Source organism: Microcaecilia unicolor, chromosome 14, assembly GCF_901765095.1.
Source record: "Microcaecilia unicolor chromosome 14, aMicUni1.1, whole genome shotgun sequence".
Lineage (NCBI taxonomy): Eukaryota > Metazoa > Chordata > Amphibia > Gymnophiona > Siphonopidae > Microcaecilia > Microcaecilia unicolor.
In genome coordinates, this window is record NC_044044.1 from 18,479,969 (window position 1) to 18,503,984 (window position 24,016).

The 24,016-nt window shown below is 42.8% G+C and overlaps 1 protein-coding gene across 1 annotated transcript in view; it reads left to right on the forward strand.

Moving 5' to 3' along the window:
* LOC115457549 (vigilin-like) overlaps positions 1 to 24,016 on the forward strand; it is a 100,253-nt gene that overhangs the window by 15,697 nt on the left and 60,540 nt on the right. The window contains exons 3-12 of the mRNA XM_030187004.1: positions 12,460 to 12,572; positions 12,690 to 12,841; positions 13,320 to 13,535; positions 13,903 to 14,109; positions 16,235 to 16,450; positions 17,141 to 17,347; positions 17,494 to 17,601; positions 18,589 to 18,693; positions 19,716 to 19,794; positions 20,411 to 20,550. Coding sequence (XP_030042864.1) covers positions 12,497 to 12,572; positions 12,690 to 12,841; positions 13,320 to 13,535; positions 13,903 to 14,109; positions 16,235 to 16,450; positions 17,141 to 17,347; positions 17,494 to 17,601; positions 18,589 to 18,693; positions 19,716 to 19,794; positions 20,411 to 20,550 — 1,506 coding nt within the window. The 5' untranslated portion in view covers positions 12,460 to 12,496. The remainder of the gene's footprint in view (positions 1 to 12,459; positions 12,573 to 12,689; positions 12,842 to 13,319; positions 13,536 to 13,902; positions 14,110 to 16,234; positions 16,451 to 17,140; positions 17,348 to 17,493; positions 17,602 to 18,588; positions 18,694 to 19,715; positions 19,795 to 20,410; positions 20,551 to 24,016) is intronic.

A 24,016-nucleotide genomic window follows, 5' to 3' on the forward strand; every position in this document is an offset into this window, starting at 1 on the left:
ATACAGATAGAGTGGTCAAACAAGCTTGCCTCTAGTGAAACTGTTCTGCCTTGGGTCCTGCAGTCCATTTGATCTAGAAACCTTGCAGTCCTCTGCTTTAGAAGTGTTTCCATTAGTTTGCTCACCACCAAGGTCAAGCTAACACAGGCCTGTAATAGCGAACCTGCTCTTGTGCAAAGGGACCACATCTACCCTTCTCCAGTCCTCCAGCACCACTCCAGACTCTTAACAGAAGCTTTGAAAAGGTCAGACAACTGAGCTGCCAGAACTTCTTCGAGTTCCTTGAGTACCTTCGGATGTATCCCATCAGGCCCCATCGCTTTGTCTATTTTTAGTTTAGCTAGCTCCTTGCGGACATGTCCATTTCCATTAGCATTTGTTTTTTTGCGGTCCTATCCCCAGCCTTTCATCCGTGAACATAGAAATAATTGTTCAGCTTTATCCTTATCAGTACCTACATATTCTTCCTCTTCACCCTTGAGCCTCACAATGTCATTTTGGCACTTCTTCCTGTTGTTTTACACATCTTAAAAAAAAAAAAAAGTCCTGTCTCCCAATTTTACTGTGTTGGCTATCTTTTCTTCCATTTGCATATTTGCTTTCCTGACAGCTTTTCAAGCTTCTTTTAGCTTTTCCAAATATTTTTGCCTGTCTTCCTCTTTCTGCGATCTCTTGTAATTTATGAAGGCTAACTTTTGTTTCCCTTACCTTTTCAGCTACTATATTTGTGAACCAAAGCAGACTTATTTTCCTCTTATTTTTATGTACTTTCCTAACATAAAGGTTTGTCGCGTTTAAAATAGCTCCTTTCAGTTTTGCCCACTGTTCTACTTCCTTCAGCTGTTCCCATCCAGAAACGGAGAAAATGATTGCTTGTCCCATACTTTCTTGAATTCAGATAGTCTTTGTTTCCACAACCTCCACCAAGAGGCTGTTCCACACTTCCCACACCCTTTCCTTGAAGTATTTCCAATAGAGAGGGGAGGAGTTAACATGGCGGCATGAGTCCTGCCAGCATCTTAGCTGCTTCTTGCTTTCTGATTATTTTTCCATTTACTTTTTGAAATGCCTCCCAGACGCAGAGGAAAAGTTCGGGTTTCTCCCTTGATGGCTTTGACTCCCATCTTGATGCTGCGGCCCATTGCAGGGTACATCTGCAAGGCCCCTTTTTAAACAGTGTGGTATGTCTGTGCACGATGCTGACGTGGGAGCATCAGCACAGTTGAGACTGAATGCCACCCCTTCACCTCTGGCTGGTGATGCACCGCCAAGTCCAGCAATTTTTCTTTTTGAGAAGCAAGGAGTGGAGACTGGAAGTTGCTAGTGTTCTTCCCGATGAAGAGGAAGATGCTAGCCAGAATTTTAAAATTTGCAAGAACTTGGGTCCTTCAAGGCGACCCGTATGGTTGCAGTAATGAGAACTAGATAGGAACAAGTAGAGGTGTGGTCTTCTGCGCTTCCTGTAACTTTAAGATCTGAGGCTGCTGGAAGATGTAAACTGTTGGCTTCTCTAGATTTCAAAGTGCGGAGAGTGAAATTAAGAACCTTAAGAAAGTTAATTTGAAATTAATTCAAGATAATCTGATTCTCCATAAGATTAAACAACTGGAGAATTATAATAGACATTTACATCTGCATTTAGCCTATTTTTGTAAACCGCAAAGGATGGTTCCCAGAGATGTCTTCAAGAAATATGTAATTGATGTGCTTCAGTTTACATCTGATTTTGTTCCCCCTCTGAATAAGATTTGTATTTTACCTTCAGCTTGTTTCAGAGTTGGATAGTTCTCTGGATACCCAGGTGGGTTTGGGTGTGAAAATTGTAATAGCATTGCTGGAAAGTATTATGGGGGAAGAGACTTCCAGAGCAGCACTACTGGGTGTCCTTGTATTTGAACAAGATCTGAATAATGTTCTGCATTTATATGTTAGACATTCTCAAGTCCTTTTTATGGGATGAAAAAAATACAGCAACTCAGAAGAGATGCAGGGCGTTTTTGGTGATGAGAACGGAGGGTAAAGGTTAAATATTTCCTTTCTGTTGAGATATCTGTGCAAATGTTTCATCCAGTATTCTGGAATCAAGTATTTGTTTTCTCTTCCTGAACATCTGAGGGTCTTATTGGTTTCTCAACAAGTTCCATCTTCAGCTCTGTTCAGTTTTTTTTTTTTTTGTTACATTTGTACCCCGTGCTACTGGAATAGCAACATTCCATGTAGAATCTCCAATAGTATCTATTTTATTTTTGTTACATTTGTACCCTGCGCTTTCCCACTCATGGCAGGCTCAATGCGGCTTACCTGGGGCAATGGAGGGTTAAGTGAGTTGCCCAGAGTCACAAGGAGCTGCCTGTGCCTGAAGTGGAAATCGAACTCAGTTCCCCAGGACCAAAGTCCACCACCCTAACCACTAGGCCACTCCTCCACTGTTGCTACTATTTGAGATTCTACATGGAATGTTGCTATTCCACTAGCAACATTCCATGTAGAAGTCGGCCCTTGCAGATCACCAATGTGGCCGCGCAGGCTTCTGCTTCTGTGAGTGTGGCAGGACGCCAGACTCACAGAAACAGAAGGCTGCGCAGCCTTCTACATGGAATGTTGCTAGTGGAATAGCAACATTCCATGTAGAGTCTCCAATAGTAGCAACATTCCATGTAGAATCTCCAATAGTATCTATTTTATTTTTGTTACATTTGTACTCTGCACTTTCCCACTCATGGCAGGCTCAATGCGGCTTACATGGGGCAATGGAGGGTTAAGTGACTTGCGCAGAGTCACAAGGAGCTGCCTGTGCCTGAAGTGGGAATCGAGCTCAGTTCCTCAGTTCCCCAAGACCAAAGTCCACCACCCTAACCACTAGGCCACTCCTCCATATGAGTGTCAGGGGGTTCTTTGCAGTACTGCCTTTCTTTATCATAATGTCCTCTAATTCTACCACCTTTCCGTCTCCGGAAAAGGTTCGTATTCAGATTAATACCTTTCAAATATGTAAATAAATAAAGTAATATTTCCTTAGATTACTCCTGAGTCTTTCCCCTTTCACGTTCATCCAATGTCCCTTCATTCCAGAGCTTCTTTTCAGTCCAGAGACTCGCCTTCTGTGCATTTATGCCACAGAGATATTAAAATTTTTTAAATACAGCTTTTATTGGCAATCAACCTTACACCATTTATCCATTCCAAAACCACAGCCCAAAGTACAATACAACAAAAACCCCACCTACCCCTTCCCTATCCTATTAAACAATTCCCCCTCCTTCCCCTCCCACATAAACAGCCTGAAGCACCAAAAAATATATTAAGTCCCAAAATAGTAGGGTGGGACTATGTGTCCAGTTAAGAACCATCACTCTGGCTATTATCCTGGTTTCTCCAGCTGTTATATATGTCTCATATTTTATGAAAGTTATCAGTTGACCAGTCCGGAGCTCTGTCAATTTAGTCAGTTGACAGATATAATCCATCTTATGTAGCACCAGCTGCAGAGAAGGTGTATCAGACTGTTTCCAAGCTGCTGCAAGGGCTATTTTGCTTGCAGTAAAAAGGCTAGAGGCTAATTTATGCTATTTTCTCTTCTCTTTACTCAAAAGGGTTTGAAATGCAGCAGACCAGATAGTTGTATTCCAAGTATCTGGTAAATCAAAGCCAATACCTGAGTCTAGTAAGATTGCAGTTTGGGGCAGGACCACCAAATATGATACATATCACCTACTCTACACTCCCTCCAACACAATCCAGAGCCTTGCTTAAATATTTTAAGGAGTTTGAGGAGTATATTCTTTATCGTTTACTCCAGACCATTCCCTACAAATGGGTAATATGCACTCCTACCAGCAGAGGAAGACTGAGAACTACTGATTAGTGATCTTAGAAAGGAGCTGTGCAACCCCCCCCCCCCCCCCCACATACCTCTTCAGTATTTCTCAGTCTTCCAGCAGAGGTAGATGTACCACCTATACAGGATTTATATCCATTTTCTAATAAGTGACCATAGAGACCTTCAATAAGTATTAAATGCTTATTTCCCATTGCCTATTTTCAAAAGAGGTCCTTGTATCCTTCTCCCAATGATTAGTATAGTGTGTCAGTGGTGTGCTGAAGGAGAGCAGGACATCATGCAAATGAGTTATACACCCTCTGCCACTGTTACCCCTCAGTACCTGCTCTAGCAGTCTCGGACAGTCCAAGCTCTTTACTCACCCTGTGTTGGCGATGATCGCAAATTTGTCTATATTGAAAAAAGTGATATGGTGACAACCCACATTCCTCTTGTAATTCTAAAAAGGGCAAAATTTCCCCCTCTTACCAAATGTGCCCTAATGTGTGGAGTCCTTGGATTCCCCATATACCAAAAATCGGGTCTATTGGTCCTTGGAACAAATCCTGGCGCAAAGTGTATGGCCACATGAAAAAATATGTTCTATCTGGGAAAAATTGGGCTTGGATTTTATACCGTGTTATAAGGGGATGACTCGCTCCCAAAGAGACTCTCTTAATGTTGATTAGGGAGCCACAACATAGCTCAAAGTTGTTGATTTTATCCAGTCGTCTTCTAATTTGACCCATATTCTTCCTGGGTTATGAAGCCCCACTCCATTAATATCTGGAGCTGGGTCACCTGATAATACAGAGAAAAAGTTGGGACTCTCATTCCCTCTTTCTTTTTAGGTTGACACAACATCATCCTATAAACCTGAGGAGGATGTTTCTTCCAGATATAAGCGAGAGTCCTCCAAAGCTAAACAGAAAACCTCTTTGGTATAGGCAAAGTTAGAGCCAAAATTAGATATAATAGCTAGGCAAAATTATCATTTTAATAGCCTAGACTCTACCAAGCCATGAGAAGTTTAAACTTTCCCATCTATCAAGGTTTTGAAAACATTCTCTCAGCTTCGGGGAAAATTAGTCTTGTATAAGCCCTCAAGACTCATTGTCACCTTAATTGGAGGGGTGCTTTTTTTTTAATTGCTATTTCAAAAATATTTACATCAAAGAAACTTTGAAAAGGAAATAGTGCAAGAATCTTACATAAATCAGAAAAATACACATTAAAGGAAATAAAAATAAGAACATTACATTCATTCTGATAGTCTGCAACTGCCTCAAGGTCCTATGCAGATTACAGTTTGAGATCCAATACAAATCATGAAAATTCCTAAAAAATACAAACCTCGTTAACATACTAGAAATTTCTTAAAAAAAAATTTTTTAAAGAAAATATCTTGCTATTAGCCCACACTAATGGGAGAATAAAAAAGGGAAATATTAGAGGAGCTGGTTTATACAAAGAAACATATAGAAAAAAAAAAAGCAGTCAAACTAATTATTATTTCAAAAGCCTACCTTAGACCTAGAGGCATAATTTTGGATTGTCCTTAAGTAGACCCTTATTCTTCAGAAAGAAATGAAGTTTAGAAAGTTCATAAAATCTCACTGAGGTATTTAAATGCCTCTGTTATACTTCCCCTCTGCCACCTCTCTTCCAAAGTAACATATTGAGATCTTTGTCCCCCATACCCTTTTTGACAAATACCACTGACCATTTTAATAGCTACCTTCTTAACTAACTATCCTGTATATCTTTTTGAAGGTGCAGTTTCCAGAATTATATACGGTACTCTAAATGAGGTCTCACAGGAGACTTATACAGAGGCACTATATCCTCCTGTTTCCTGCTAGCCATTCCTCTCGCTGTGCACCCCAAGTATCCTCCTGGTTTTTGCTATTGTTATCTTATCAGATATGATCACGCCCAAATCCCATTCTTCTCTCATGCACCCTCTAAACGGTATCACTCCATCAGGGATTTGCAGCCCAGATGCATGATCCTGCACGTTTAGCGTTATATCTTAGCTGCCAGATTCTGGACCATTATGATTCAAGCTTCACTAGATTCTTCCTCATGCTATTAACACCATCTGGGGTGTCTACCCTATTGCTGATTTTGGTTTCATTCACAAAAAGGCAAACCTTATAAGACTCTCCTTACGCAATATCGCTACAGAAATGTTAAAAAATCTTCATCCGTATCCTAGGACTTTACTTAGCCAACTAATACTTGCTCCTTTTTGATCCAGTGGGGAAGGCATCTTTCCAGTTCATCTCATGAAAAATGCTGTTTTTGGTCACTATTATCTTGGCCAGGAGAGCCGAAAAGTTGCAAAGCTCTTGTATATTATCCTCTGTGCATTCAGTTCTGCCCTAACCATGTTGTCTGAGGGACCCATCCAAATCATCTCAAGGTGGTATCGGAATTTTCTCAATTAATCCATGGTGCTTTCCATCTTCTTGAAGCATTGCTCCCACCCAGGTGAAAAATAGCTCCCCACACCAACAAAACAATTATATTATGCTATCTTTGTTACATCAGTGAAGTGTTCACAGCTCTTTGTATCTTTTCCTGTTAAACTGGGCACTCCTGTAAGTGCATACTCTCTAATTGGATTACAGACATTTATTGCCTGCTGTCATCTAGAGGACATGTCTTTTATGCTCCTGTAGGAGCTCACTAATTACAGACAAAGGCAACCTCCATTGCCATCCTCTGGTGGCATCCCCTGTAACAGAACATAGTAGATGACAGCAGATAAAGACCAGTATGATCCATCCAGTCTGCCCAACAAGAAACTCATAGCAAAAGGTATGTTGTGATAATACATATTACTTGATCTTGGTTTATCCTTGCCATTCTCAGGGCACAGACCATAGAGGTCTGCACAGCAGTGGCCTTGTTCTCCAACTACTGAAGTTATCATCGAAGCCCCACGCCAGCCCATTCAAATCTGTCCAGCCACAATCAGAGCAGAGACTGTAAAAGTCTGCCTGGTACTGGCCATGCTCTCCAGCTACTGAAGCTGAATCTGTATATGTCCAGTCATGATCAGGGCACAGACCATAGAAGTGTGCCCAGCACTGGTGCTGCCATCTAATCACTGCTAAGCTTGTTTGGTTCCATGCCTTCTATACAGGATTTCTTTTGTTTATCCCAAGCATTTTTGAATTCTGTTACTGTTTTTATCTTCACCACCATCTTACAAGATACAGCCTCCAAATCTGAACCCAATACTCCAAGTGGGGCCTTACCAATGACTTGTATAGGGACATCAACACCTCCTTTCTTCTACTACTACTACTACTACTACTACTACTACTACTACTTATCATTTCTAAAGCGTTACTATACTGCTGGTTATACCCCTCTCTATGTAGCCTAGCATCCTTTTTGGCCATGGCCACCACCTTGTCGCATTGTTTCGTCAACTTGAGATCTTCAGACACTACCACCTCATGGTCCCAGTCCTGGGCTGTGCTTATCAATCTCTCTCCTCCTGTCTGGTACATCTCCACAAGTGCATGAATCTGTACTTCTTGTATTCAATTTTAACTGGTAGACCTTTGACCATTTTTCTAATTTTTGAGATATTTTCTCATGGTTTCTGCTGCCTCCAGGGTATCCACTCTATTGGCTATCTTTGTGTCATCTGCAAAGAGTCACACTTTTCCTTCTAACCCTTCAGCAATGTCTCTCACAAATATATTAAACAGAATTGGCCCTCTGAGGCATTCCACTGCTCACCTTCCTTTCCTCCAAGCAGATTACATTTACCTCTACCCTCTGTCACTTGTCTGTCAACCAGTTCATTGCTTTGGGTCTTAGGTTCAGCCTTGTCAACTTATTCATGAGTCTTCTTAAGAAACTGTATCAAAGTCTTTGCTGAAATTCAGGTAGATTATATTTAGCGCACGTCCTTTATCCAGTTCTTTGGTCACCTAGTCAAAGAAATTGATCAGATTCATTTGACAGGATTTTCTTTGTTAAAGCCATGTTGCCTTAGATCCTGCAACTTGTTAGATTGTAGAAAGTTAGCTATCTTTTCCTTCTGTAGTGACTCCATTACTTTTCCTACGACCAACATGAGCCTTACTAGCTTGTAGTTTATCGCTTCTTTCCTGTCCCCACTTTTGTGAAGAGGGACCTCATCAGCTCGTCTCCAATCCCGCAGAACCTCTCCTGTCTGTAAAGATCTATTAAATAGATTCTTAAGAGTTCCCGCCAGGATTTTCTGAGCTCCCTCAGTATCTTGATATGTATGTCATCTGACCCCATAGCTTTGTCCAATTTCAGATTTTCAAGTTATTTATAAACACTTTCTTCCATGAATGGTGCAGTATCCACTCTGTTCTCAGATATACTATTGGCAGTCAACTACGGTCCTTCATCAGGATTTTCTTCCATGAACACCAAAGAGAAGTATTTGTTTAGCACATTCGCTTTATCCTCATCATTCTCCATATAGCTGTTCTCAGCATATTTCAGTCATATTTATTTACTTATTGCATTTGTACCCCACATTTTCCCACCTATTTGCAGGCTCAATGTGGCGTACATAGTACCGTCAAAGGCGTTTGGCCAGTCGGTGGATAACAAGTACAAAGTTGTATAGTGATCGTATGATGTATAAGTGGAGGGTCGAAATAGATGAAGATTGCGTGTTGTCCTGTGTGATCATAGTGTTTCTCCTTTCTCAAATATATCTGAAATGACTGGTCACTTCTTTATGCCTTAGCCATTTTTTCTTCCATCTGTGTTTTTGCTAGCCATATTTCCCTCTTCACTTCTTTTGAGTTTATTCCGTTAATCTTTTCCGTGATCCTTTTGCTGTGTTCTGTATTTTTTTTTTTAACGCAGCCTCTTTTGGCCTTATGTTTTTTCAGCCACTTGTATGGAGAACCATGTAGGCTTCCTGGTTTTCTTGTTTTTGCTTACTTGTGTAAAGATCAGTTGCCATATTTAAAGCAACTTTCAGCCTGGACCACTGCGTTTCCACTTCCATTTATGACTACCCATGCCATCAGCTCCTTCTTCAGGTAGTCCCCCATTTTACCAAAATCAGCATGTCTGAAATCCATTACTTTGAGTTTGGTGCTTCTGTACTCCACTTTTGCTCTTATATAAAACCATATCGTGTGATGATCACTGTTGCCTAGGTGGGCACCCACACAGATGTTAGAAACACTTCCTCCATTTGTGAGCACTAGATCCAGCGTTGAACATTCCCTCATGGGTTCCATCACCATTTGTCTGAGGAAAGCACTTTGACAGGCATCCACAATCTGTTTCTTTCCGATTCTGCAACAGGACTTTCCGATTCATATCAGACAAGTTGAAATCTCCCAGCAATAGCACCTCTCCAAGCTTATGGATGTCTTGAATCTGATACTTGTCCAGCTGGTCCATTTGTGCCAGAGGTCTGTAGATAACACCTGTGTGGCTACAGGTTCCATCTTCTCTTTGCAGGACAATTCATATAGCTTCTTCTTCATTATAGCCACTCTTGATATTATTTTTCACATACAGTATCACGCCTCCACCTCTTCGGCCCTCCCTATCCTTAAAAGATTATAGCCCAATTTGGTTGCATCCCATTCATGAGAAACATTGATCCATGTCTCTTTCATAGCAACAATATCCAAGTCTTCTTCAAACATCTTTTTAGGGTAAGGGTCATAGACTTCTTCATATACTGCTTTGTTGTGATACAACCAAAGCAGTTTACATATTCTCTGCAGGTACTTTTTCTGGCCCTATTATACTTCGACTACAAGCTCATTGCTTTCCATGTGTTATTAAGCAAGTTTAGATGGTTTTCTATATTAACGTTACCTTCCCCACTGCTGTTTTGTTTTTCCTGGGAGTGACTTTCTGACTTCCCTTGCTTCCTGTCACCCCCACCCTCTAGTTTAAGTGTCTAAAAAAAATACCGTCTTAATTTCTCCTCAAGGATACTTTTTCTGTCACAGAAAGATGTAGCCCATCATTATAGTACAGCCTGTTATTTTTGCATGTACTGTCCCATCCTGTGTATCCAAAACTTTCTTTATACCAAGCTTCAAACTACTTGTTGAACTCCTCCGTTTTACATAGTCTTTTCTCTCCCTTCCTATATGTAGGTATAACTTCAGAAAAAGCTGTATTCTGAACCAAAACTTTGAGTCTCTCCCCAAACTTCTGGAACGCTCTCTGTTCACCAAACTTGCTATTGTTGGCCTGGTCATTTGCCCCCAGGTGGATTACAAAATCGATATTAGAATCCTTACTCTCTTCTCGGATCACATTCAGTATTTGATTGGCATTTCTAATAGCAGAGAATTCTGGAAGACATTTCTCTAAGTTGGGACGCTTGAAATAGCTTCCTAAGTTCTCTCATAATGGAATCTCCTAGCAGTAAGAATTTTCTGCTTTCAAGCGATTTGTCATTGGGGATATCCTTTGGATTAAGTTACATTCCTTTCCTCTGGCTCCACCTCATTACTTCTTTTCTGAGCATCATAATGCTGTAATGCAGCAAAGGAATTATATAGAGGCAAAGGTTGGGAAGCATGAATACCTCTGTGACAGAGGTCGTAATCTACCTGAGCCTACTGTGACCCATCTATTCCCCTATTGCATTGGGGCAATGCTGGTGGTAAATTGGCTGGACATTAGATAGTCATGGATGCTTAATTGCATCAATTCCTTCTTGAGTTGATTTTCATCTTTCATAGCTGATATTTGGTGACAGATGGGGCAAGCTCTAAGGTTCCAGATGGTTTGCCTTAGGACTAAGGCACAACATATGTGTTGCAATATGAGCTTCCATTCATACCTTCACAAATCACTATTTCTTTCATTTGCACTCAAAACTGGATAATATGCTCAAACAACAGTATCGGAACTCTTCCCATTGTAGCTTTCAGCTCTGGCCTTCTGAAGTCGTAAGGACATAAAGTAAGGCATGCTGAGTTAGACTGAGGTCTGTCAAGCTCAGTATCCTGTCTCTGATCAGTGGCCAGTCTGCATCACAAGTACTTGACAGATTCCTGAAAGTAGATGTGGTTTCTCAAAGCTCATTTCAAGGGATAAGTGCTGGCTAATACCTTTTTATGGGCTTTTCCTCCAGGAACTTATTTAAACATCTTTTGAACCCTACTATGCTAGTTGCCTTGACCACATCCTTTGGCATTAGATTCCACAGCTGAATTTACATGGTGCAAGAAAAAATACGTTCAAGTTATTCTCTTGTTTTAGTGTTTGAAATGTTAAACAACCATAACCTTTCCATTCCATTCATGATCTGATGAAATCCTACCATATCCTTTTTTCAGTCATCTCTTTTCAAAGTTAGTGGGGTCCCTCAGGGGTCTGTGCTGGAACTGCTGCTTTTCAACATATTTATAAATGACCTATAGATGGGAGTAACTAGTGAGGTAATTAAATTCGCAGATGACACACAGTTATTCAGGGTCGTCAAGTCGCAGGAGGAGTGTGAAAGATTACAGGAGGACCTTATGAGACTGGGGGATTGGGTGTCCAAGTGGCAGATGAAGTTCATTGTTGACAAGTGCAAAGTGATGCATGTGGGTAAGAGGAACCCGAATTTCAGCTATGTCGTGCAAGGTTCCGTGTTAGGAGTCACAGACCTAGAAAGAGATCTGGGAGTCATCGTTGATAAGATGTTGAAAACTTCTGCTCAGTGTGCTGCGGCGGCTAAGAAAGCGCACAGAATGTTGAGTATTATTAGGAAAGGGATGGAAAACAAACACAAGGATGTTATAATGCTGTTGTATCGCTCCATGGTGCGACCGCACCTCGAATATTGTGTCCAATTCTGGTCGCCGCATTTCAAAAAAGATATAAAGGAATTGGAGAAGGTGCAGAGAAGGGCGATGAAAATGATAAAAGGGATAGAACGACTTCCCTATGAGGAAAGGCTAAGAAGATTAGGGCTCTTCAGCTTGGAGAAAAGGCGGCTGAGGGGTGATATGATAGAAGTCTACAAGATAATGAGCGGAGTAGAGGGGACAGATGTGAAGCGTTTGTTTACACTTTCAAACAATAATAGAACCAGGGGACACAAGATGAAACTAGAATGTGGTCGATTTAAAACAAATAGGAGAAAGTTTTTCTTTACTCAGCGTGTAGCTGAACTCTGGAACTCGTTGCTGGAGAATGTAGTGGTACAGGTTTGGTTGCGCTTTGTGGCCAACCTGTGGAAGCACAAACATTCTTGGTTTTGAGTTGCCACGTACAGGGTTCTGTGAGGTTGTTTTGGTTTTTCTTCTCTGCTTTGTTATTGATATACTGGCTAGTTGGGGTTCTGCACAGGTTATATATACAGTGTTCAAAGTTCAGTGTTTCTCAGTCTCCCTCTGCTGGTAGGAGTGCATATCCCAAGCGTCTTGACCGGTCTAGAGGGTCTAGAGGAAAGAAAATTAGCAGGTAAGACCTAATTTCATCTTAGGTAGGCAAGGACTGCTTGGTTTTTGGTTGAAAGGGGCAGTGACTTATTTTTCCATCCAGAATATAATCCAATTTTGTTTTGTGTGTGTGTGATAGTACTGAAGAGTTGAATGTAGAAACATTCTGTGCAACTTCATGACATTTCAGTACTGTGTGCCTTTTTTTCCCTTCTTCAGTGGAATACCGGAAACTCGCAAATCTGGGTTTGAAACCATGAGCTCAGTGGCTTTGTTAACACCCGAGAGCTTTGCTGAACATCGCAGTGGCTTGAGGGACGAAGAAACAAGAGGTAAGTGTGAGAAGGTAGGAAGTTTCATTTTTAGCAATGGCTCTGGAAGTGGCTGGTTTCTGAAGTGCACCTTTTTGCTAGTGGTGCAGTCAAGTGATTTGTTCTTTCTTTACCCAGGAGTTGGTGTTCCAGAGGATGAAGCCTACATCCCCACATACCTGGAGGCTTTCCCTCCGCTCCCGGAAAAAGGAGTGCCAGGGGAAAAATACAATGAGCCTGTAGGAATGTGGAGCAAGATCCGGCCAATCAAATCTTCTGTCATCACCCAAGTGAGTAGAGAGTTGGGGATGGAAGGAGGGATCTGGACTGTAGGGAAAGTGCAGTTTATTGTGCCTAAAGGAGAATGAGCATCTGTATCCCTTTGGACTTAGTAATTGGTCTGGCAAAGAAACTGCTGAGAGTGAATGTTGAGTTTGTAATGAATAGCAATAACAAATACAAGAGTGAGGTAGGTAGTTTGTTTTTCAGGCAAATCTCTTCTCTTGTTACTAAAAGTCCCTAACAAAACTGAATACCATTATATCACAAGACCTGGGTTACAAGGAAATTTAAATCTCACTAAACTAGAATACCAAGAAAAATAATTAAAACCACAGCCTTAAAACCTCTCAGAAACTAGGAAGGGGGCCAACTTCACACATCTCCAAGCCTCTCCAGCCTCCACCTGGGAGAAGGGTGTCATGAAGTTCTAGATCTGGATTGTGTCCTATAGCGTTAATCGCTGTTTTTGTTTCTGCACTTGGCCAGGTGTTTCACGTCCCTCTGGAAGAGCGTCGATACAAGGACAACAGCCAGTTTGGAGAGGGGGAGGAGGCAAAGGTTTGCTTGGACATCATGCAGAGGACAGGTGCTCACATCGAGCTCTCCCTGGCCAAGGACCAGGGGCTCTCAATCATGGTGACTGGCAAACTGGACTCCGTCATGAAAGCTCGGAAGGAAATCGTCGCTCGACTTCAGACCCAGGTGGGTTCTTACATCATTGTTGTAGTAAAGAATGAGTTTTTATTTGTGTACTGCTTGTGTGCATGACTACTCTGGGATTCCTAGCTCTGACGCGTCTCTGTCCACCAGGTGTTTAAAAAAAAAAAAAGTAAGAAAATACACGAGGTACTGTAGTATAGCAGTGAGGTATTGGCAAGATGTTCTAATTGACTGAATGTCATCACAGAAAATAATGACCTTTATCCATTGTATGGTCCAGGAAGAACTGCATTGGTGAGATGGAAACAGGAGTTGGGGATGGCAGAATTGACATGACATTAGTGAAATGAAAATGTATGAAGACTGAGATGTTTCACTCCCTTTTTTTTTTACCAACCCTCCCTCAAAGGCTTCAGCTACTGTCACCATCCCCAAGGAGCACCATCGCTTTGTGATTGGCAAAAATGGAGAGAAATTACAAGAGTTGGAACTGAAAACTGCCACCAAGATCAATATCCCTCGGCCTGAGGACCCCAGTAACCAGATCAAGATCACCGGCACTAAGGAAGGTATTGAAAAAGCCCGGCATGAAATCCTGCTCATCTCTGCAGAACAGGTAATGAGAACATTGTTTGAGGGAATGGAAGGTGGTAAACTTGGTAGCATTCTAGAATCCGACTGAGTTTCAGTTACGGTGATGAAACTGGCCCAAAATCCTTTTTCTTCCTGGTTTTGGTTTCAGTCAAAAAGCTATGGCTTCGGTTTTGGCAGAAACTGACTGTGGTTTTGTGAAGCTGAAAATCTGTGCTTTCTCACGTTTGTTCCCCCCCCCCCCCCCCCCCCCCCCCCCCCCCGTGAACAGGAATTGGTGCCTCTCAGGCCTATCTTACAGTCTCTGGTGGTCTAAGAATGTAGTTAGGGCAAGAGTGATCACAAGTCACCAGGGGCGTAGCCAGATAGCCAATTTTAGGTGGGCATGGAATTTGTCCCCCTCTGGTTTGCTCCTCTCTCCACCGCTCCCTTCCCACAAACCCCAAATATTAAATACTTGAGCTGACAGGGATCCACAAACCCTGCCAGCTGAAGATTTCCTCTTGAGCAGCCAGCACTCTTCCAAATGGTAGCTGGCAGCACTTGCCTCGAACTGATGCTTCTGTCAGCAGGCCATGCATGCTCAGTGCTTTTCCACGTGCGAAAACTGAACATTTGGAAGAGCGCTGGCTACCCAAGGAGAAAAAATCTTCAGCTGGCAAGGTTTGGGGATCCCCACCAGCCACAGCAAGAGTGTCACAAGTTTGGGTGGGCCTGAGTTCAAAGTGACAGGCCCACCTGTGGCTTTGCCACTGCCAGTCACTTGTGCTCGTGTTAGCTGTGCTCTCAAAATGGCTGCCATGACTGCCATGACCTCTAGTGGCAATCTCACGAGACTGGCGCAAGAGGTCATGGCAGCCGAGGAGGTGCTTTTTTTTTTTTTCTGTGTGTGTAATACATTTTCAAGTAATTCAGTTATGATCTTGCATAGTAGTTTATATGGTAAATAGAGTGCTCCAAATGAATGCTTTTGATAACAAAAGTTTAACAAGAGTTTAAGTCTGTAAATTTGGGATGATAAGCTCCTTAGGAACTAGCTGTCACTCAAAAATGTGGTTCAGAGTCAGCCATTGTAAAAGTACCGTGGCTTTTAGTTTTCATTAGCTGAGATCCATGAGTGCCGAGAGACTATTTTTGCTTGGAGGTAAAATATGGTCTGTCTTTATTTAAGTTATTCTATATATTCTGGCCTGGATACTGTTTGAGTGATTCTAAAGAATGTCTGGGCTCTGTTGGGTACAGTGAAGGTACAGCATTTTAATCAAACTTGTGGTGTGCAGAAACTGGATTCCATGAGAGAGGAACCAGCAATGATTGTTTTCAAGCATAAGTACTGGTCAGCTATAGTGTTAGTAGGGAAATGATAATACAAATTTATCTATATGTAATGCATTTGGTTTTGTTGTATGTTGGTTTAAATTTTCTTGAAAACTCAATAAAAATGATTTAAAAAAAAAAGAAAATAAGTTGAAAAATATAATTTTTCAGAGCACATAGTCCTTGCATTCAGTAGCATTAATGTTGAGCAGAGCAAAGCGGTTTACACTATTTAAAAAAACATTAAATTAGTAGCAGAAAAGAACTCCAATAATTGACAGGAAAGATAATACATTAGGCTGGTATAATGTCCGCACTGTAGATCGATGTCGGACTCCTTTATCCTGTTTTAGTAAGAAATCTGTCCTTTAAATACAAAACAGGAAATATCTCAATGCTACTTTCTTTTCTTAACTTGTGCACAGTTTGGGTAAACATAAAAAGCTGCTGCTAATGATTTAAAAACATTTTTTTTTTAATACGTATTCTCACAATGGTCCTGTCTCAGAGGATATGTAGCTATATCTGCGTTGATTGGGGGAACCTAAATGTGCCAGACTTGTTGAGAAGGCCTTGTTAAAATGGCTTTCCCAGTTCCTGGAACTGGAGGGTAATAATTTCCTGTGGGTTTAGCAGAGGGCTGCAAGGTCCGACAATCCCCAGGGGACCTCATTGTTCACGGTCAAACAACCAAACTTTAATTTTCAGTTTCAGCTGAAAGTGTTTACAGTTTTGATAGGAGGTTCGGCCCAAACTGAAAAAAGCAGTTTTAGTTGGCCTCTGACAGGAGAGATATTCAAGCCTTCTGCCCTACTCATTCTTTCATCCCACAGGATAAGCGCGCTGTGGAGCGGATCAGCCTGGAGAAAGCATTTCACCCTTTCATCGCTGGAGCTTTCAACAAGGTAGTGCAGGAGATCATGCAGGAGAGTGGGGCCCGCATTAACATCCCACCACCCAGCGTCAGCAAGGATGAGATCATCATTACAGGAGAGAAAGAGCCTGTTGCTCAAGCCCTGCTGCGTATTCGCAAGATTTACGAAGACAAGGTCAGGCTGGAGGCCATGAGGTGAAATCTTGCCCAAATGGGGTGGAGTTGGGGTGGTGTGAAGCCCTAGGGGCCAGGCTTAGTTTGCCACAGATTCCTAGGAGATAACATGCATTTGGGGAAGGGGGGGGAAGAACTTGCTTTAGGAGAGTGTGAGTGGTGAAGAAATGAGAGGAGGGAGGCTGAAGTTGGTGGGAATGGCAGAGGAATGAAAACTTAGGTGCATCATTTTTTCACGGAGAGAGTGGTGGATGCTTGGAATGCCCTCCCGTGGGAGGTAGTGGAGATGAAAACGGTAACGGAATTCATACATGCATGGGATAAACATAAAGGAATCCTGTTCGGAAGAAATGGATCCTCAGGAGCTTAGCCGAGATTGGATAACAGAGCCAGTAGTGGGAGGTGGGGCTGGTGGTTGGGAGGCGGGGTAGTGCTGGGCAGACTTATATGGTCTGTGCCAGAGCCGATGGTGGGAGGCGGGGATAGTGCTGGGCAGACTTGTACGGTCTGTGCCCTGAAAAAGACAGGTACAAATCAAGGTAAAGTATACACAAAAAAGTGGCACATTTCTTGGGCAGACTGGATGGACCATGCAGGTCTTTTTCTGCCGTCATCTACTATGTTACCTTTTGTGAATTTTGGAATGTCTCCCTCCCCTCAGGCTTGCTTGTTCCTCCTTTTCTGTCCTCAGAAACGCAAGACCACAACAATCTCAGTGGAGGTGAAGAAGTCCCAGCACAAGTATATCATTGGGCCAAAGGGGAATACTCTACAGGAGATTCTTGACACAACAGGTGTCTCGGTGGAGATGCCCCCTCTGGATAGCAGCTCTGAGACTATCATCCTGCGGGGGGAGCCTGACAAGCTGGGCCCAGCTCTGACTCAGGTCTATGCAAAGGTGAGGTGGCAGAACATTGAGGTGTGTGGTGTCCACTTTACATGTGTTATGAGAGGGGGTAGAATGGGAATATGTGAAACATAGCTGTTCTATAAAAAGGGAGAAGCATCTGCAGTAAATGAACCATTATGCCTTAATTTCTACAGGCAAAAAGCGTGATGGTAGCTGAAGTAACGGCTCCAGCCTGGCTACATCGTTTTATCATCGGTAAGAAAGGGCAGAACATTGGACGGATTACCCAGCAACTGCCCAAGGTAAGAAATTAATTACTAAAGCCGTCATTCTGCTGTCATTACCAGGCTGGTGGCGAAAACTGAATGCCCACCAGCTGGTACAGTCAGAAGTACCCTACTGTGGACTTAACCTAGAAATTGGAAGGCATTGGAATGGAGCAGCAGAATCCTGAGCTTTGCCTCTTTAGTTTCAGTTCAGACATTGAAAAGGATAGGTTGCTTGCCTTGATACTTAGGCTGCCATTTCTGATCGACAGCGTCCTTGTCATCGGCAGCAGAAGAATCTGAAGACTTATGGGTTATGACCATATACCAGCAGGTAGAAATAAAGAGTATTAAACTGAACTCTTTTATATAGGATGGCATTCTCCATGATCAATTAGTATATCTCTATCTCCATCAGGTGGTGGACAGTCTTTCACAAGCTCCTGGTCTCATCTTGCTGAAAGCTCCTGTTCTGGGTTTCCTGGTTCAGTAGAGCTAGGGGGTGCATTGGCTTCCACATCAATTTTGCAGAAGTGTGTGATTCATTGATCACCTAAGTATGTCTCATAACAAAGCAGAAAGGACAGTTAAACATTCAAGATGAAATTAGAATGTGGTAGGTTTAAAACACATCGGAGAAAGTTTTTCTTTACTCAGCGCGTGGTTAGACTCTGGAACTCATTGCCGGAGAAGGTAGTGACGGCAGCTGGCCTTGCTGAGTTTCAAGGGGGTCTGGACAGATTCCTGAAGGAAAAGTCCATTGATCATTATTAAATTCTGGGTTTTTGCCAGGTTCTTGGGGCCTGGATTGGCCACTGTCAGAGACAGAGTGCTGCGTATGCCTTGTAGCGCTATAGAAATGCTAAATAGTAGTAGTAGTAGTATATTGTCTTCAATGAAAGAGTTCAGTTTAGTTTTCTCTTATCTCGGTAGATGGTAATAACCCATAATGGATTCATCTGCTGTGACTAAAAGAAAATGATCAGGTAAGGCATAACTTTTCCTTCTTGCTTGGCTCTACAGGTTCACATTGAGTTCACGGATGGAGATGAGCGCATCAGTCTAGAAGGTCCCACAGAAGAGGTGGAGGTAGCACAGACACAGATCCAGGAGATCATCAGAGATCTGGTGAGTACTGTGGCCTGGTTTGTTGGGACAGGACTCCTATACCTGTAAACCAGTCTGCTGACTGAAGCTGTCGCTGCCTGGTTAAAATCTTAAAAGTAATATTTTGGATTAAAAAAACCAAATGTGGTTTTCACGTTTTCTTAATAGAGAAGAATTCATTTCAGTCTTTCTAGAGCAGCTTTAGAAAACTACCAGTGTACGAGACCCTTGTGCAGCAGAAGGTGTGAAGATTAGAAAGTGTAAAATGCTGGAAATGTTTGTGTGTCCTGCCTTTCCTGTATAAATGTAAACTGCTTTGAATGTATTTGCAAAATACCACAGAAAGGCGGTATATCAAGTCCCATTTCCCTTTCCCCTTTCCCTTTAGCAGCTGGCCCACAGTATGACCTCAAGCCTTGACATACAGTTTTGGGTGACATCACAGGTGTGCATTATCAGAGGGGTTTCCCCCTCCCCCCTCCATCTCCCATACTGCCTCAGACACTGAGAAAGGGAGGTAATTCTGAAATGCAGCCCTGAGTGCTGCACTGAAGCTGCTACCAAGAACACCTCCAATTCCATTTGCCCCTCTCTAGTTCGGCCCAGCTAAATGTATATCATCCAGAGGCACTCCCAGCCACTCAAGGTAAGAGAGATGCTCCTAAGGTCACCAATCTGGGACTCTCCCAAGTCTTGAGGTTCATCTTCCTGTACAGCTCTGGCTGGACTACTTCTGTTTAAACAAACAAAAAAACCCAAACTCTATTCTCACTGTGATGTCAGAGGCACTGTGACATCAGCTCATTTGAGCATGGGAAGTCCTGTCCTAAGAGGGTAGAGAAGCAGCTTTATATGTAGGGGGCCATTTGTCCCATGGACATGTATTTTGTATGTAATTGGGACCACATGATGCTAGAACAGCCTTGTAATGAGCACAGCCATGTGTTTGATTTTATATGTGCTCCGAGTCTCTGGAAAATAGAACCTCTGCTCTGTACACACTTGACAATCCTCTACCACTCATTGTTCTGCCTTCCTCACAGCTTGGCCGCATGGATTACACCGAGGTGATGATTGACCAGAGGTTCCACCGACACCTGATTGGCAAGAATGGTGCAAACAGTATGTCTGTTAGACATTTTCTTGAAAGGGGAAAGGAAGAAGGGTGTTAGAGCACTGTTTACCAAACTATTTGAGCCTGGCACCCCATTTCAGCTGAAATCAGTCTTGTGAACCTAGTCTTAACTTTTTCTTCCATGTATCCTTGGCTGACATTTCTTCTGCAGCCCCCCCCCCCCCCCAAAAAAAAAAAAAGCCAACGCAGGCTAAATTATAGCATTTTGTTTGCCTATGTGGGCTGAGGCCACTCTATGGATGTGTTTTTTTTCCTTGCTGCTGTAGTCATGACTCCGAATGAGGATTTTGTGATTTGGGGTTGTGACCCACAGTTGGGGAACCACTGTTGTAGGGGGTAATCTTGCACCAGGGCTTGAACTTAAAGTTGGGAGCTTGTAATTGACAGTTGTCAGGGAAATGTAGCAGATGCTTTGTGGGGCTCTATAAATTGGCAGTTGGTAGCCCATTGACACAGGCTGTGCAATAGAAGTTGTCTGCACACCTGATCTTGCACTGCAGCCAAGGAGTATATTAACCAAAACTGCCTGAGCTGCCTAGAGAGCAGGTAGCAGCAGCAGTACATCATTCCTGCACCTTCACTGCTGTGCTCTCTGCCCTGCAGTTAATCGTATTAAGGAACAGTACAAGGTGTCGGTACGGATCCCTCCAGACAATGAGAAAAGCAACCTCATCCGCATTGAGGGGGACCCTCAGGGGGTGCAGTTGGCCCGCAAGGAACTGTTGGAGATGGCAGCCAGGATGGTGAATATCTTTCCCTGCTTTTTTTGTTAAATTTTTTTTGGTCTCCATTTTCGTTTCCTTAAGAAAATTTCTGTATTTGAATCCATAAAAATATTTTGAGTTAAAACCTGCATTCCTTAGCATCCTTGCCAGACCAGTCCAGAATCTGTGGGGTATGCCTGTCGACCAGCCAATGGCAATAAAGGAAAAGAAGAAAGCCCCATGTGTTTCGCCTAATAAAGGCAATGTTCTCAATATTTCTATCTTTAGTGGATGGTGATGTGCAGACTAATGCCGCTCCTGGACTGCTTACTTAAAGCAGCTCCTGACCCGGTTAGAGACCTGGATATCAGTTGAGCACAGAGATACCTCACTTGAGCTTTTAAGCTCCAACCAACATTTAAAAAACAAAACAAACAAACCTGTAGCAGGAGTGATACCTGGAGGAGTCTGAGTTCTTCTCTCCCTTCTTCATTGCCGTTTTCTTCCTTCACTGAAAGGGGTTTAAATAATTGGATATGAAGTTGCTTCCTCACCTCATGACATCTGAAGAACTCTGCAGCATTTGTTCCAGGCTATACTAGCAGCAGAAATAGATGGGATTGTGCACTTGTAATGCGAGGAGGGATGATTTCCTTTCTTCGGCTAGTCCTCAGAAAGCTTGAGCTGAGTGTTCAGGCCAACAGCAGCACTTCTTTCAGACTGTTAGGCTGAAGCACTGGTCATTCATATCGGATTGACCTATGTGGCCGAAATAATTTTCAGGGTGCTCTTCAGGATGCAGGCCCACAGAAGAGAATAATTCACAAGAGTCTGCGTTCCCTCCCCTCCCCCACATACTTCCCATACCTCTTTGGTTTCTTTTCCTTCAGTCAGCATTTCTAACATCTAAATCTAAAGCCAAAACAAGAGCTTGAGCAAATCTGTATTTTTCAGTGTGTAGTTGCAGGTGACTTGTTTCACCAGCACCTCGAGTAGCTGGGGATATTTTTTCATATGGCTGTTCTGGGGTAGCTCAGGTTGCAGCTTCCTTCCTTGGCAGGAGCAGCAACCTGAATGGCATTTGGGCCACAGCCGTGGACTTTGTGGTGTAAGGCAACTTATGTGCTTGAAGAGAACCTTGGGGTGCATTTTGCTTAGCTCAAGTTATTGGGTCTTTTAGTGGCCGACTGAAACAAAGCCAGGACCCCACTAACCAAACTACCTTTCAGGCAAAAACAAAAGGTGACAGACATTTAGTGGCGCCTTGCAAACTATTGGGATGTAGATATTTGTGCAGGAAGATGACCATCTTGGGCAGCCTTCTGAGGTAACTCTGGTCTCTGAATTTTTACCACAGCAGAAAAAATGGCATGGTTTTGTTGCTGATTCTTAAAGGAAGGGTGCTATCAGTGGAAAGGGGTCTTTCCTAGTTTATTTGGCAATCTTATGGGAATATCTGGGAGCAGGGATTTCATTTTTCTCAAAGTTTGGGAGGACTTTATCAAATTCTTTTCATTTTAATTTTCTGAGCGAGCTCGGAGAATAATAGTTCTCTCTTTCTGTTTAAATCATTTTTATTAACAAATACATAGCATAAACGTCTCTTAAAACATTTCTCTTATCATACAAATACAATAACACTTGTTAAATGTGCAGTTTTGAACATTCCCTTTTTCCGCCCTTCCCCCCCCCCCTCCCCCCCCCCCCCCCCCCCCCAGCTACCAGGTACATACTAACGTCTAAAACAGGCTATTTTGTCCAAGATCTATAGTTTTCCAACTGCCCAAGTTTGGTTCGCAGTCGTTGGTGGATCCGCCGCTGGACGCTTGGGTGTAAAGTATATATAAATCTTCTCCAGACTTTCCTAAAGGAACTGATGTCTTGTGCTGTAGCCTCCATCATCCCACAGAGTTCAGTGTGCAAGAGTTCTATCATCTTAGATCGCCACAGATCTTTAGATGGGGGTTTTTCCTCTCTCCACAAAAGTAATATTACTTTCTTCCCGATCAGTGAGGCTCTCTGCAGAAACCCTATTAATCCCGCTGGGGCAGGCTTTTTGATATTGAAAATGTCAAACAAAATCAGAGGATCAGCCAACGTCTGTCTGCTCCAGCACCGTGTAATTTCCACAAAAATTAAGGTCCAAAATTGGCGAATGTGGGGACAAGTCCAAAACATATGACCCAGCGAGGCTTGGGCAGCGCCACATTTCAAACACTCACCAGTGCCTAGTTCTCTCTTTCTGCTTCCAACTCTAGATTATTTGGTAGAATAGCAAATGGAGGTCCTGAGCTCCAATGAATGTTTCTTGGTCAAGTTTAGCAGTCTATAGCACCATAGAATTGGACTCCTACCGGAAGAGTATATTCATCCAGTGTCCATAAGGCTTGACCCTTCACTAGTTTCACTCTTACAGAGAGTAGACTTTACATTGGTTAATTCCTATGCTCTGACCCCCCCTCCCCCCCCCCCCCCCCCCCCGAGCCCTACCTTGGTGAGGGAACCCACTGTGGAGACCTGATAGTCTGTGAGATCTTCCCTTCTTATCAAGCCATTCAGGCTCAGATTTAAGAGCAGGGAGCTTCTTCTCAAGTAGGCCTACATTCAGTTTTTGGTACCCAAATAAGTTTTTATAGAGACCAGCATCACCGTCTCACTAGATAGTCTGTTTCCAGATGCATTCCAGCTAGGAATACTACTTTCTCGTCCCTAACTCTTAAGTGACAGAACTGATGTTGTAATGCTTGTGTGTGCTGGATCTAGCAGGGCCCAGGCACAGCACTCTTGTATAATTTGAGGAATTTGTCAGATTTGAGTGCCAAGATGCGTCATATGGCCTCTGATTTTTGCAACATCTTCAGCAGTTGGGACCCTGTAGCTTTAGCCATTCCCCTATTATGGCTTAGAAAAGAGGATAGTGGATTCCTCTCTCAATAATCGTCTTGGTAGTCTTCTTTTGAAAGCATAACGATAGCCAAGTGAGATCTGGGAACCCTAGTGAATATCTTTGAGCTGTCCAATCCTTCAGTATGATTCTTATAATGTTAAAATAGATAGCATGAAGATTGAAGGTACAAGCTGGGCCATTACAGCTGCTACTACCATTTCCAGCTTGCAGTTGCACGAGTCCTCCTTTCAGAATGGAGGTAGAGCAGGCATTTGAAAAACTTGAGTGTCTGAGGTTACAAGGATGCCCTGGGGCTTCATCCCTTTCAGGGATGGACAGCTGGGCACTTTGTTGAGTAACACCCGGGTTACCTAAGGGAAGGGGTTACTAGATTGACTGCTAGAGATCTTAATAGAATTGGACAGTTCTTTGAGGGGCCTACTATGAAATCTTTTCACACTTGAACAGTATTATCTAGCCCAATCAGATTTCTATCTGTTTTTGCAAAGCAAGACGTTGTATAACTTTTACCTTAATACAGTCAGCTGTTTGAGCATACTCTCTTCGAGGGGATTATGAAGGTGGGGGCAGGACAGAAGGGATTATTGACCAAAATGT